Below are 13,919 nucleotides of genomic sequence, written 5' to 3'. Positions count from 1 at the left end.
TCTCATTTTGCAGGCTTTTGTAGATTACTGTGGGAGGATCATAGATGGCAAAATAAATCTGAGTCTGTAGTCATGCTTCCTATATCTTCCAGACCTATTCTTCCAGTGGGAACTCCCATTTTTCAGGAGACACCAAATTTCAGAATCAGAACTTCAATTCACATCATGGGTAATATCGTATGCAGTATGATTATTTGGATCCTGTTGTTTTCCCTGAGCAACTAGGCAGCACATACATGCTGCAGTCATGCCCAGAACTCTTAAGGCTTGGAGAGGGGTGTACATTTGGCTGGTTGGTGCGTGCTGGAGGACTTCCACCAGGCCTCCCACTAAGCATAACCGTGTTGGACCTGCCACCAGAGTTGCAGTGCAATGTGGCACAGCAGGGCAGGAATTGGGATTGCCTGTGTTTGTAGCGAGTGCTTTGCGCTTTTTAACATCGAGGTGGCATTACTCAGTGCTACAGCTCATTCTGTCATAACTGCCACAAAGGATCTCCCCTAGAACTTGTCCTGAGCCTAGATCATACTCAAACATACAGCAATGTGTGTCTGGAGCTCATCTTCTCTGACCCCAAAAGATTTATGATGGTCCAGCAACATTTTTTTTTTTTTTTACGCTGACAAAAATAAAGCCACCCTGCAGGTCAAGCAATAACAGGGCTTCTGTGCCAGACCTGCGTTCTGGCAGTAAGGAGCTACAGTACTGGGTAGAGCAGTGCACGATGCCTCAGCAGGTAGGGCTGTCTGAGGGCAGACACCAACACGAGTTTAGAAGGCCTGCTGAGATGCCCCTGAAGGGCTGCCTTGAGCACAGAAGATGAAACACAGCATAGTGTGGGCCCTGAGGCAAACTTACTCCTGTTTCATGTCCAAGTTCCCTCAACGGTCTTTCCAGTTGTTTTGCTCCAAACCAGAGAGGACCAATGTGGGTATTCAGTGGCACTGGATGGACTGATGGACCAGGGCTTCATCAGCAAAATGGCAGCGGAACCATCCTGGCATCCACTATCTCATGTGGATGCAAGAAATCACACAGGAGATCAGCAAATATGGAGAACAGAGAATGCTGGCATGCTTCCTACAACCACTGACAAGAGCAGAAGTTTTTGAAAGTTTTGGCCAGCACAGATCCAAGTATTATTGATCTCAGATTATTATTAATTACATTAATTAATTTAAAGATTGGCTAGAATATGGCTTTAATTCACATAACAAATTTTTACCTATGTCGCCTGTGCGGACTCTAAGACACCTGACAGCTTTTGTCTAACAGAAAATGGGTTGCACAACAGCACACCCAACATGTTCCATCCACCAAGCTCCGTCACATACAGGGTGAAGAACAAGCTGTTTGTAACAGACAGCCTAAAATTTTAAAGAATTAAATTCTATAAACAGCAATACTCTGGTCAAGACATTAACATCCATCTAATTGTCACCCAGAACACCAACTCCATGCCAACAAAACCTACCTTTTCCAGTGTTTGTATGTAATGACTTTCTTAGTCATAACTCTTGCATGTTTTCTCATTATTTGCTTGTGACATTTAGCTACCAGGGGAAAAGGAAATTCAAAAAAAAAATCCACTTTGAAATAGATATGAACCATGAAGAGATGTTAGTTACTACACCTGCATTGCACAGTGCATGAGATTTCCAGTTTCTGAACAACATCAGCATGTAAGGAAAAGGTTTGTGTACTTGAGGGAGAGCACTAACTACTATAATATGCAGAACAAGTCAATTTGAGTTGTTTTCTGCAAGTTAGTTGGGCTTTTTAATGAGCCACAAGGATCACAACACGTGCCAAATACTAGTAGGTTGTACATCCCGCAGCACAGTGCAAGATCACCACGGTGGAGCTGTCTTCTTGGAGTGGTGGAGTCACCATCCCTAGCAGCGTTCAAGAAATGTGTAGATAAGGCACTTTTGGACACCATTTAGTAGCCATGGTGTTGATGGCTTTGGAGTTGGCAGAAGAATAGAATGAAAGTGTGTGCAATAGTCCAGTGTTCCAACGAAAAGTGTCCTTGTACGGAGTTAGGTAAAAATGAGGTAAGTCTACACTCTGAAGAATGAAGAGTGTTTATTTTCCCAAGTAAAAACAACAGAAGAATTTCTTAGGATTTTGACATAATATTAAGCTGTGGTCTCAGAATTTTGAACCTCAGTGGCTTTTACTCCCTGTTTCATTAAATTTTAAATACAAGGAAACAAAACAGCTGTCTTTTCATACAGCTGAAGTTATGCAGATCTATAACTTAGTTGTCAAAACAGAACTCCAATCAGACTCTTGTAAACAGCATGCATACTTATGCATACCGTAATGCCTAATCTATCTTTTGAAATCTGGCTAAAGAGTTGCCAGCTTCACATTTACATATAATAAATCATTATGATCAAGTGAAGACTGAAAAAAAAACCAGAGAAAACATACATGTGAATATGTACAAAAACAACCTTACTAATTAAGATACCAAAATAATAGAAGAGTTGAAAGGAAAGTTAGATTTATAAATCTGTAAGATAATTACTGTAAATAAGATAGTAATTAACTTAGTAATAGCTGTAACCTTATATAAACATCAGCGTAACATTTGCACAGAAACCTCATCAGAAAGACACAAAACAGAATTTGGCAGAAAGAACACAAGGTAACCACATAACGCTTGCTTACTATATCTTGGAGGAGGACGATGAAAATGAGTGTATTTCACAAATTTCCCTGCAGTTTAAGTTATTAGGTAGAAGTTGGACTAGTTACATTCTGGAAAATGAAGGAAACATTCTCTTTTATCCTTTCAAGGAAAGGATCATCTAGAATCTGATACTGCCCAGAGAAATGCTTCCATTGCATCAACTGTGACATAGAGAGTGGTTTCTTTGAATTAGTCTTCCCATGATTTTGTCCAAGCTGGCAATCTCTCAACACAGTAGGCTTTTCTGAGGAAGGATCTGAAAAATGATACAGCAGAGTAATCAGAGAAAACTGACACAGAAAATTCTTGGTCTGAATCAATAAGCCAGTTGGTGATAACGAATGAGGGGAAAATAGAACAGTAAGTGTAATCCTTCTATGTCAATGAAAACCAAACATACGTATGCACAGTCAGAGGGAAAAGGCTGTTTCTTGCTCATTGATTGAGTTTATCAAAACCACCATATGTTAGCACAAAGACAAATCCTTTTATAAATAGATGGAAAAGGAAATACCTTATCTGGCGATTTCCCCTGTGCTCTCTTCCTAATTCTGCGACATTTTGGCTGCCTGCATTCTTTAAGTCACTCTGAGTATGGGAGTAGGCTGCAGCAAATCTCATGCTGGCTTCTGTTTCCTCCCAGAGGAGTCATTCCAATCGGCTAAGAATAGTTTGGATAGCTGGCTATCTCATTGGCTCAAGACACCAGAGGTTGATCTCTAGCACACTTTGTACATCTTGGTTGTACCAAGCTATTTACCAGTATATTGAATATACTGTTTGCCACAGTAAGGACAGGCCTATTTCCTGAGAAGCACATAGGCACAAATTCACTTTGCACAAAGGATTCCAGAGCCCCAAGCAATCCCAGGTCGTTACAGAGTATCTTATGTTTTGCTAGCTTCAATGATTCATCTCACACACGTGAAAAAAAAGAGTGTACGGAATTCTGTCACTGTTGTTACTGGTTTAAAACGTGCAGCCAAATACTTTTCACAGCAGCACTCCCTAGGAAAGATCAGTGCTATGAGCTGCATGATGACTCACAGCTTCCTTGAGATTTTGAAATTTTTACCTGGAGAGCCCATAAAGACTTATATACATAAGACTTCCCCCTTGACTGACATATGATGCACATTTATGCTAGGCTTGAAATGTCTTTTTTCATTGGCCAGAAGAAAATTTAGGATTTATGCCCTTCTCAAGTCTTTAGGGATTCGAAATTCTTAACTCCATAAACCAAACCATGGTGACATAAAATAATAGGCTCTCAGCTCTGTAGCTCATCTGAAAACCACAAGAGCAAGCAGCTCATCGGCAGCATCCAGGTAGTTGCTTCGTTTGGAGAGTTCTGCAGTTTGCTAAGGATGGCCTCAGTATGAACGGGCAGCAGCTTTATCAAGAATACCCAGTGGCACTGGGTAGGTCTAACAGAGACCCCAGAGCTAAGATAATTCAGTCTTAAATTCATTTTAAGCTTAGATATTGTGCAGCCTGTGTGATGTTGTTTTGTTCCTCTTCAGTTCATCCTCTGAATCATGATTACTGGAACGGCGCACACTGAGGGGATCAAACTGAGGACAACCCCTCACAACACCGTGACTGGGAACTCCTGAGTCGGCTGCCTGCTCTTTAGGAAGCCAGATGTTCCCCTGCTCTTTTCCACTACTTACATTTAAGAATAACTGTCAGGTTTTCCTTGATTTACTCCACAAAGGGCCACTAGGACTCTGTACTCGGACCAGGACATGATTACATTCTGATTATTCACTGCCTGGAAGTTCAAGAGGCTGAAGCCTCTTGAGGCTTTTCAAAGCATAAGAAAATCAATCAAGAACAATAAAACAATTGAAAAATGCTAAATAAAATTATATGCATCTGTGTTCACCACAGAAGTAATGTTATAAAATTGTTAGGATTTAACAGAAAAGGCGCCCTTTCCACATAGGTCTTGCAATAGTGCCTAAATGGAAGTTGCTATATTTTAGAACAGATATATATTTCCCTATGTAAAAACAGGAGGCGCACTATTAAAGAAGTATACAAAGACATTTAATGGAGATCTATTTGGAGAAAAAAAAAAATCAAGCAAACTAGTCACACTGGGTCTATTTACTTCATCCCTTATTTGTGTTTATTGAGAATATGAACATTCTGGTAGCTATTTTTTGCCTCTTTTTATAGTGATATCTTACTATGTTATTTTATCATGGTTTTACTATGACATTCAGAAAAGACCAATATTTGCACTTCATTACCACATTTGCGTGTATTGCATGTGGATATTTCATGCCCAAAGGGAAGAAATGTAACAGGGCAATAGGCACTCTTTCCTTTGAGAAACTGGATGAGCTATAAAAACTAGAAGGGATTGTAATGGGTTGTACGTATAACTTAAACAACATAATCTTTTTTTTTATATAATCCTTCTTCTTACTAAAACTTACATGTAACATGGTATTGACACAATTCTGACATGCAGAAAGATCAAGGGAGTCACATTCCCACAAGGATAGATGCGAAGATTTACGACTGCCAGGGCATCTTCCAGAATTTCTCAAATGATTCTTTTAACCATCCTGCATCAATATTAGCTAATAATTGCAAAATGAAAGGCTATATTCAGAGATTTGGCAAATTATTATCCAGATCTCTATCTGGTACTTGCGGGTGTAATTTTCCATAGTTAAACAACTTTTAAACTAACTTGTTGCATTTTTTATCAGATAATCATCATTATAATTAGAAAATTGTAATTAGAAACAAAATACTACTAGTCCTGCTGGCCGTAGCTAATTCAAGGAATTAAGAGGTGGGATACATGCACTGTTAGTAACTGCAAGTAGTGAATCTCTTTTCTTCTTCATCTTATGAAGGCGTCTCGTATGGATTAGAAAAATCGGGCAGTATCTGGAAGATCCCATAAAGAATTTCATTACTTTAATCCTATTTTCCTGGGAGTCAGAGTTTTCTCCAGTGACAGGCTGTATACTGATAGTGCATACCCTTCCTCAGAAATGGCTAGAGATAATGAAACAGAAACTCACTTTGATAGTCTTTCTTTCCCATACAATAGCACTCAAGCAAGTCATGGGTAACACAGCTGGAATCTTCATGAAGTGTAAAGAGATTTCTAAGCTCCTCAATGGAAAAGTGGATGTGTTCAGATGTCTTGGAAAGGTCTACAACAGCATCAGAAAGGTCTTGCTTGCTGATCTGTCTTTGATAAATCTTCTCTTCTATTGAGCCTGTATTAAAAAATAGTAGATACACAGGATTCATTTTTGGCCAATACCTCTCAAAAAGGTAAGTCCAATCCATTTTTTAGTAATGAGATTCAGCAGAAAGGCCAGAATATTATTTTTAACTATTAAAACAAGATCAAATCGAAGACAAATGAATCGATGTGATATTTCTATTTTAAATCAATTCCAAATGAACATGCATGTGCGCGTGTGTATATACAAAGAACGAATGATTTCCAAAAACATTCCCTCTTATTCCTTTATTGACAAAATGTCAGTAGCTATTCTTACTCTAGAATATGCCTGAACATCAACTCCCACCTGTGGTTAGCAGTCTGTAGATGCACACAGCATGTTTCTGACCATCTCTCCACACCCTGGCCATTGCCTACAGAAAGAAAAAAGATTAAGATTTTTGAAAGGCAGCTCTACAGTTGTATGTTCAACATCAAATTACCAGTTCTGCTAGCTCGTTCCTAAGGATGTTGCCAACAAAGCATTCCTTAACAATTGTCTTTGTATAAAAGCATCCTGATATTAACTGTAAATAATTACTAAAGTATAATTTACTTCCTAACATTAATACTCCTCTTTCTTTGTGTGTAAAACTAGGGGTTTCATTTCCTTGCTGCTAGTAATCCTCTCTTTATATCTGCTAAGAATTAATAAGTGAGTATAGTATCTCACAGGAATATTCATCATTCTCTTCTCCCCAAAAAAATTTTGCAACAATATGTCTTTAAAAATGACATTTCCATTCTAATGAAATTGTAGAATTAGTATTTTGCACACCCTTTAAACTATAAACAAACAAAAACTAAGTGAGGGAATACAGTGATAGGATTTTTGTCAAATACATGTTTGGTACAGGTATTTGGCAAACTCGAGCAATTTTGACTGCTTTACCCAACTCTGCTTCAAGCAAGGAGACAAGTGACCACATGAGGGTACTGATTCACACTTGAAACAGGAGTAAAGCCAAGAATCAGAGCTTACTTCAGGTATTAAGCACTTAGTATTACCATATAATCAGAGTTTCTTTCTGTGCTTATATGAAGATTTTTTTGAACTGCTATTGTTAAAAAGTATTTTAACCAAGCATCTTATGCCAGCTAAATAATCCCTTCAGATCCAAAGCCCCATTACAAGAACAGTATGTCATTTGGCTTTGTTTTCGTTCTTTTAGCATGGCTGCCACATGATTTCTCATTCTCTTAATTCTCACCGGGACCTCTCCCTTTTTCTCAGGTATGGCAGGGTGGTTTTTTTCCCCCTCAGCAACACTAACTGCACAATCTAATCATAATTTATTTTTCTTTTTAGAAAACAACTGCTTTCTATTTAACAGGTAATCAAGAGACACATGACTAACTTCTTGAAGGAAACTAGAAATTACTCTTTTCATTTTTTACTGCAAGGAGGCTCCTAATGATATCAACATATATAATTTGAGAGAGAAACATGTCTGTTTTTTTTTTCCTCAGCTAGACTTTCCTCCAATATGATGTGTGTCCCGATGCAACGGAATGATGATCAGGTAGCAATAAGACATGTAAAGTCAGACATTTCAGCATCAATTAAAAATTCATGTGATGCCCATCCCAACCCACGGGTGCTCAGATGTGTCAGACCTGAATGTCTGTAGCTGGATTCCAGTCGATATCATACAGGATCAAATGAGATGCTCCAATGAGATTCAGTCCTACCCCGCCAGCCTTTGAACTCAGCAAAAACACAAATGCTGGGCTGAATTTATTATTAAAACTATCAACAATCTGTTGCCTCTGGGAGACAGGAGTTTGTCCATCAAGTCTAGTAAAAGAGTATCCATAATGTTTGCAGGTCTCTTGTAATATATTCAGTGTCTGAGTATAATTGGAGACCAGCACAACTCTGTCAAAAAGGGAAAAAAAGTTATCTTGCTATCTTAGACTTTGATAAAATTAAAGTACTATAACAACTTACTGAAGACGAATAAGGAAATAAAAATCACAAGTAAAAATTACACATCAATCTGAGATTACTCATAAAACATAAAATACAAGCCACTCCTATTAATTTGAAGCCCATACAAGATTTGGAGGCATTATATCTATTGTCAAGCATTCACATTTTAAGTACTTTTTCCAACGGAATTTCACTTAATGCAGACATTGCAAAAGTCCCAGGACCAAACAAAAAGATAGATTTTTTTTTTTAAATCACTACTCACACAAAATAGCCACTACTAAGAAAAAGAACAGATATTTGCAGAGGGTGTCATGGAGGCTAACGCACAGTATGGGTGGCTCTGCATTTTGACTTATACATTTAAGGATATTGGAATTGAGCCTGTACATTGAAAAAAAAATATTCAGTACTGATGACATCAGATAAACAATACAACCCCACCCATAAATAGAACTGAATTCTGGAAAACAAAATCCTGAGTCAAACTGGAAGGTAACAGCTCTTGTCTACAGCTTGAGACTGCAAGGGGATGAGCAGCGGCTGGGGACTTCCTGAGCATCAGGGTTTTGGCACGAGGGTGTTAGGGGAGGATCAGCTCTTGGTCCCTTAGACTTATGGGCGATACTGTGTCAATGTTTTTCCTCAGATATCTTGAGTGCATAAGTTTCAGAGATCTGTAAATCTAGAATTTTTATCCTTTCAGGTGTTCAGGACAATTCTATTCAGAGAACAAAGAAAGGACAAGGAAAAAAATGAATTTAAACCATAAATAAAGTAAGCAGATACAACATTTGCTGCAAGATCTTGTTTGGAGGTCTTTTCTAACCTAAATTGAATTTACAAAATCCCATCAAAGATGCACCATTTTAAAAATTATTTTTGATTAAAAATAAATATGAAAGAACTAGACAGAAATAATTTGGAGAAATCTGGTAGTCTACATTTAAAAATGTTTTAAACTATTTTTGTTATAGTTAACTCTACAAATGGACTGCATCCAAGACTTGTCTGTAAAGAATTTGCAAGATTGCTTTTTGTCAGTCAAACTAAAACTTGTATTTTGTTTTCACTAGCAAGAGTGAAAGGAAATTATAAGGAGAATTGAACTGAATCTGTATATTGTAAAACTACTTAGTACTGATGGAAGCAGAGAAACAATTAAAAAAAATAAAATAAAATTAACAAAAATTATACAAACAATAAACAAAAACAATACAAAAATAGCATGGAAATTAAGTAGCAAAACTTTAAAAGTTGCAAAATAAAGCTTCAACACTAGTTGCAACTCTGCATCTCTCACAGCAGTGATACAGGGAAGCTGCTTTTTCCTAGAACTTCCCATATTTTTTGGCTACCTGAAATAGCACTAGTGCATTTAAATATTTAGTTGTCATGGTTTCAATGAGTGTTCTTCATGTAAGCACCTGTTACGAGCTCAGCTTTTCTGATTTGTAAATATATATATATATATATTTATATATGTGTATATATATATATACACATTGTAACAGTGCTATGAGATCTGCTGTTACTTTCCACTGCTGAATTAAAGCCTGTCCTATTTAGGCACCAATTTGCATCAACTTAAATGTAAATTCAAAGCTAAATACTTTCAGAATAGCTAGACTTTAGGCCATGTGCACACAAAGTCTTACCATGGGACCCATAATGATTCTAGGATTCTATACACTAAGAATGTGTGAGATTCCCATAAAGGAGCCATTCCCCAGCACCCGGCCTGGTGTATTCTATAACCCAAAGAGGTTTTGCTGCCTGTCAGTGCCATTTACCACGGGGGACATATGGAGCTGCAGTGCCAGGTCACCCGTTGGGACTTACTGCTGCAAACATCCCCTACACAGAAAAGGCAGCCAGCACTGAACATCAAACACAGTAAAAGGGAAAAGACCACACCAGTGAGCAATTAAAAATATTTTGTGTGACGTTAAATATTTAATACATGAAGTAGTTGCTTCATAGAGATCCAAAGCATTAGAAAGCCTGTGCAAGGACAGGTAGTATGTTACACTGCATGGGCAACATTTGGAACACAGTATGAAAAGTTCTTTTAGCTGGAAGTAATGTAAGGAGCAACTCTGAAAATTATGCCAGCTCCAAACCCTGGTTTAATAATTTAACAAGGAACAGCCACAAGTATAAGACATAAATATACCTAGTACATCTGCAAAGCCTTCATTTTAAATGTTAGGTCACTATATGTTTGAAAAGCAAAAGAGAATCACCAGAAGATCACCTCCGTATCTCCCTTTTGTTTTCCTTTCACACTTGCCTTTCCGAAGAGCCGAGTTCATGGATTGCTGCTAAGAGCTTCACCAGCACCTGCAGTTTTCCCGAGTAAGTTTCAGAGAAAGTGTCAGCAGTAAAATCCTGTGGAAAGGCATCTGTTAAACCTTCATAGAGACTGGATTCAGCACGTTTCTCACACGAAGAATCACATTGTTTCTCCTGTGAAAAATAAAAGGATTAATGCTCCATGTTCTCTCTAATATAATTTTGTTTTAACTTTGCTAATGAAATATCAAAAGTCAGTATAAATCAATGTATAATATGAGCATGATAATTCCCAATATTGCATTGCAAGCACAGTTTAAAATACTGGTAACATTTACAAACTGGTTTATACCTTATAATTTAAGACATTATTTACAACTAAGTAGAGTACAAGTTGAAATACTGAGAACTGAAAAACATGCTTCACTGCTACTTCTTTTTCTAAAAGATCAAATAGATATTCACACAGTAAGGTCATATCCAAAACTTGGAAAAAAAAATCAATACTCTGTTTGTTCTTCCCAAATCCCATGCTACCTTATTACCAAACACCACAAAGTTTAATTTCTTTAAGAAGATGGTATCATTAATATTCAGTTATTTAACTGGAAATGAAGAAAAGCTAACAAGTAATAATGGAGTTAAAATAAAATAGAAAAATCATGCTTGCTGGGAAAGAAAGAGTGGAACTAACCAAATCCTAAAACTGTCACAGGAATGAATGGATTACATCCACCTTTCCATCTCTTTAGTTTCTAAAGAGTTAAGCTTCCACTCATGAAAACAAGTCTGGTACTTCTACTATGAAGTAAATTCATAGGCAGCTCTGGCAGCTGCAGGTAGGTTCATGCTATGGATATCCCTGCAAAGTCTGGAAGAATATCTTTAAAGGAAGATTTATATTTCCACTCAGCTTGCTTGGACTTTGATTAGTGGCTATTAAAGTAAGTATTCTTAACTTCTAGCTATTACACCATTTACCTAAAGGAATGAGAACCTTTCTGTGCAAATTAGAAGATGCACAGTGATAGCGTTCCAGTAAACCTGGAACTGGAGACATCAGTACCTGACACAGACACTGCAGCTCCCACTGTCACTGAACTTGAAGAGGACAGGGTACAAAAAGGAAGGATCAGGAAAACAGGGAGTTTTCAGAGGAAGCAGCAGAGGAAGTTATTATCTAACTTAACATTACAGTCAGAACTTCAGATTAAAGGATTTACCCAGCTGCTTTAGCATTCAAAGTGATATTCCTTTAGAATATTTTTTTTAATAAATGGTGCTTGCAAAATTCACATTTGTATGTACTTCTACAAGCATTCAATGACAAGATTAAGAGGATAAATGACAAGTCATAAAGAACAAGCAAATACTCTAAGGCAACAGGAAACAGGTTAGATAAAATCCCTGTGTGCATTTCTTGCCATCCCTGTGTGCATTTCCTTACACGTCCATTTTTGAAAGCCTGTCTCCTGAAAAGCAAGTCATATGTGAGCAGGGAGTACAAAATGATCTCAGGGAACACACGCATTGGCTGTAACATATTTCTATGCTTGCTGAAATGACTAATTGGAGGCATGTCCCCATGACACACAGATATCTACCTTCATGGCTTTGAAGAGAAGACAAGGATGATTGCAAAGTTTTTTCAAAGCTCCTATACATATTAGATGAGGGCTATTTTCTAGCCTGCCTTGTAGACAGGACCTAATAACTCGAGAATTAAGCAGTTTTCGATACAATTCCAGTTGCAGCACTGTTGGTCGGCAGAAGATTATGCTCTCCTTTTTCGTGGGGAGAAATTTGTTTATAACCTCCTGCGTCCTCCTAAGGATAAACAGCCCAGTTAGGCGTGTGAGTTCTGCTGCTCTTGTTTCTCCCAATGCCTTTTCTTCCTAAAGGACAAAGCACAGAATTAGTGCTAACCTCGCATTCCATCAAGACGCCACAATAATTCGCTATGTGATCACAATAATTTTCTATGATTTGAATTAGACAGAAATGAACAGTTTAAATGTATGATAACACTTCCTGATACAGGACGATAATGATTGATGCTTTGCCAATTAGTATGACTGCATTAGCTTAGTTTTAGGTCTGCTTTCTTAAACAAAGGCAGATAATGTCCCAGAAGACATACAAGCCTCAATTTATATTCCCAAACTCCTTGACTGAAGCAACAAAATCATGCAGAATTTGCAGCACTGTGAAGAAACCGTGAATGAATAGCATATAATCATATGGCAATTTGCATGGTATTTGTGGGAATGCAGAGTGTTGGAAGAATACATTTTGTCTGATTTATGAATAGGCAGCTAAGGTGTTACGATCTGAAGATGCATATATTCCTCCATCTTCCTTTGGAAAACAACAGTAGTTTATTTCAAATAGGAGATTGAAAAGCTTTCCTTACGATTAATAGTCCCATACTATATCAGAATGCCATTTTTCCAACTATTTTGGTACCCCTAACAGGTTTAGAGATAAACTGAGAACACTGAATGAGGACCTTGCACACAAATAAATATGGAGAATGAACAGTAATATCAAAAAAAAGGTTGATTTGAATAACCTGGTCAGAGTTTAAGTATTTAAACCTCATTTTTTATTCCATAGGATTTCACAATTTCACAATGTTCTCTATGAATTTTCCATTATAATTGCATTTTTTTAATGATATACCTCTGTGGCTGAAGGCTCTCTGGACCTGACAATAGGCTTCTCATATATCTTTCTGTATGTCGATAAAGAACCAAGTATTCCCGGATTTACAAACTCTATTAATGCATAAAATTCTTGCAAGTCATTTTGGATTGGAGTGCCTTGAAAGTGAAAAAATAAACCTGCATTTGTTAGTTTTTTCTTGAAACTGATAGAAGCACAATCATTGATTTCAGAGTTTCATGTTGAGACAGCATCCTGAAGACAGATGTCTTATTTCAATGTGAATAACTCAGAGTACTAATTAATCTACAACTTTACCATGATTAATAAGCTACTGTCTCTGCAACTATAGAGACGGCACATTTAGTTATTGTGACAAATAAATTTAAGAAATTATTTTCCAAATCAATTTGATTAAATAAATACAATGCTTGTGTGTAAACACAGCCCTAATTCCCTTATAGTTCCCAGACGGCTTGCCAGTCTTCAAGCTAGATAAATTTTGCATTTTTTATAAAACATATTTGGAAAGAATCTGTTTTCACAAGACATATTGAATTTAACAGCAATGCCTCAAATCTATACTGTGCTCCTGCTGTACTTAAAATATCTTTATGCTTTACCCCACCTTGTGCTTTTAGCATAACTAAATATAAGAAGTAACCACAGCTACTAACCAGTAAGGACGATTCGCCTCTCGCAAGACAGACTGTTGAGGGCTGTAGTGGTCTTAATAGAGCTATTTTTCAGACGATGTCCTTCATCACAGATTAGGAGGTTAAATTCTGTAGCCTGAATTTGATCCAACGAGCGCAGTAGCATCTCGTAACTGATTATCATAACTGAATAAAGCGGAGAACTGATGAATTCTTCTACTTTGTGATCCTGCAAGCATAAAAGAAAATACATGATACAGCTATCTATTTGAAGACAACTCATCGTTTTACTTAATCACACATTGCCTACAGAAATTTTCCTAACATGACACAAAACATTTACTGCTTCCTCCAAGAGTTTGGACTATTGATTCTACTCTAATTTGCAAAAGAAATATGGGGTCTGATAAC

At 37.2% G+C, this 13,919-nt stretch overlaps 1 protein-coding gene across 1 annotated transcript in view; it reads right to left on the bottom strand.

Moving 5' to 3' along the window:
* Positions 1-2,599: 2,599 nt before the first annotated feature.
* RAD54B (RAD54 homolog B) overlaps positions 2,600-13,919 on the bottom strand; it is a 59,499-nt gene continuing 48,179 nt past the window's right edge. Inside the window, exons 7-14 of the mRNA XM_088533636.1 lie at positions 13,530-13,737; positions 12,871-13,010; positions 11,793-12,083; positions 10,187-10,362; positions 7,578-7,839; positions 6,268-6,334; positions 5,749-5,949; positions 2,600-2,957 (exon numbers count right to left, since the gene is read on the bottom strand). Coding sequence (XP_088389762.1) covers positions 2,743-2,957; positions 5,749-5,949; positions 6,268-6,334; positions 7,578-7,839; positions 10,187-10,362; positions 11,793-12,083; positions 12,871-13,010; positions 13,530-13,737 — 1,560 coding nt within the window. The 3' untranslated portion in view covers positions 2,600-2,742. The remainder of the gene's footprint in view (positions 2,958-5,748; positions 5,950-6,267; positions 6,335-7,577; positions 7,840-10,186; positions 10,363-11,792; positions 12,084-12,870; positions 13,011-13,529; positions 13,738-13,919) is intronic.

This window comes from Tinamus guttatus, unplaced genomic scaffold (assembly GCF_059628265.1).
Source record: "Tinamus guttatus ecotype Peru unplaced genomic scaffold, ASM5962826v1 Tinamus_guttatus_pri_ptg000510l, whole genome shotgun sequence".
NCBI classification, from domain to species: Eukaryota; Metazoa; Chordata; class Aves; order Tinamiformes; family Tinamidae; genus Tinamus; species Tinamus guttatus.
Note: the sequence above shows the minus strand (reverse complement) of the source record. Positions and strands in the feature narration are given on the sequence as shown.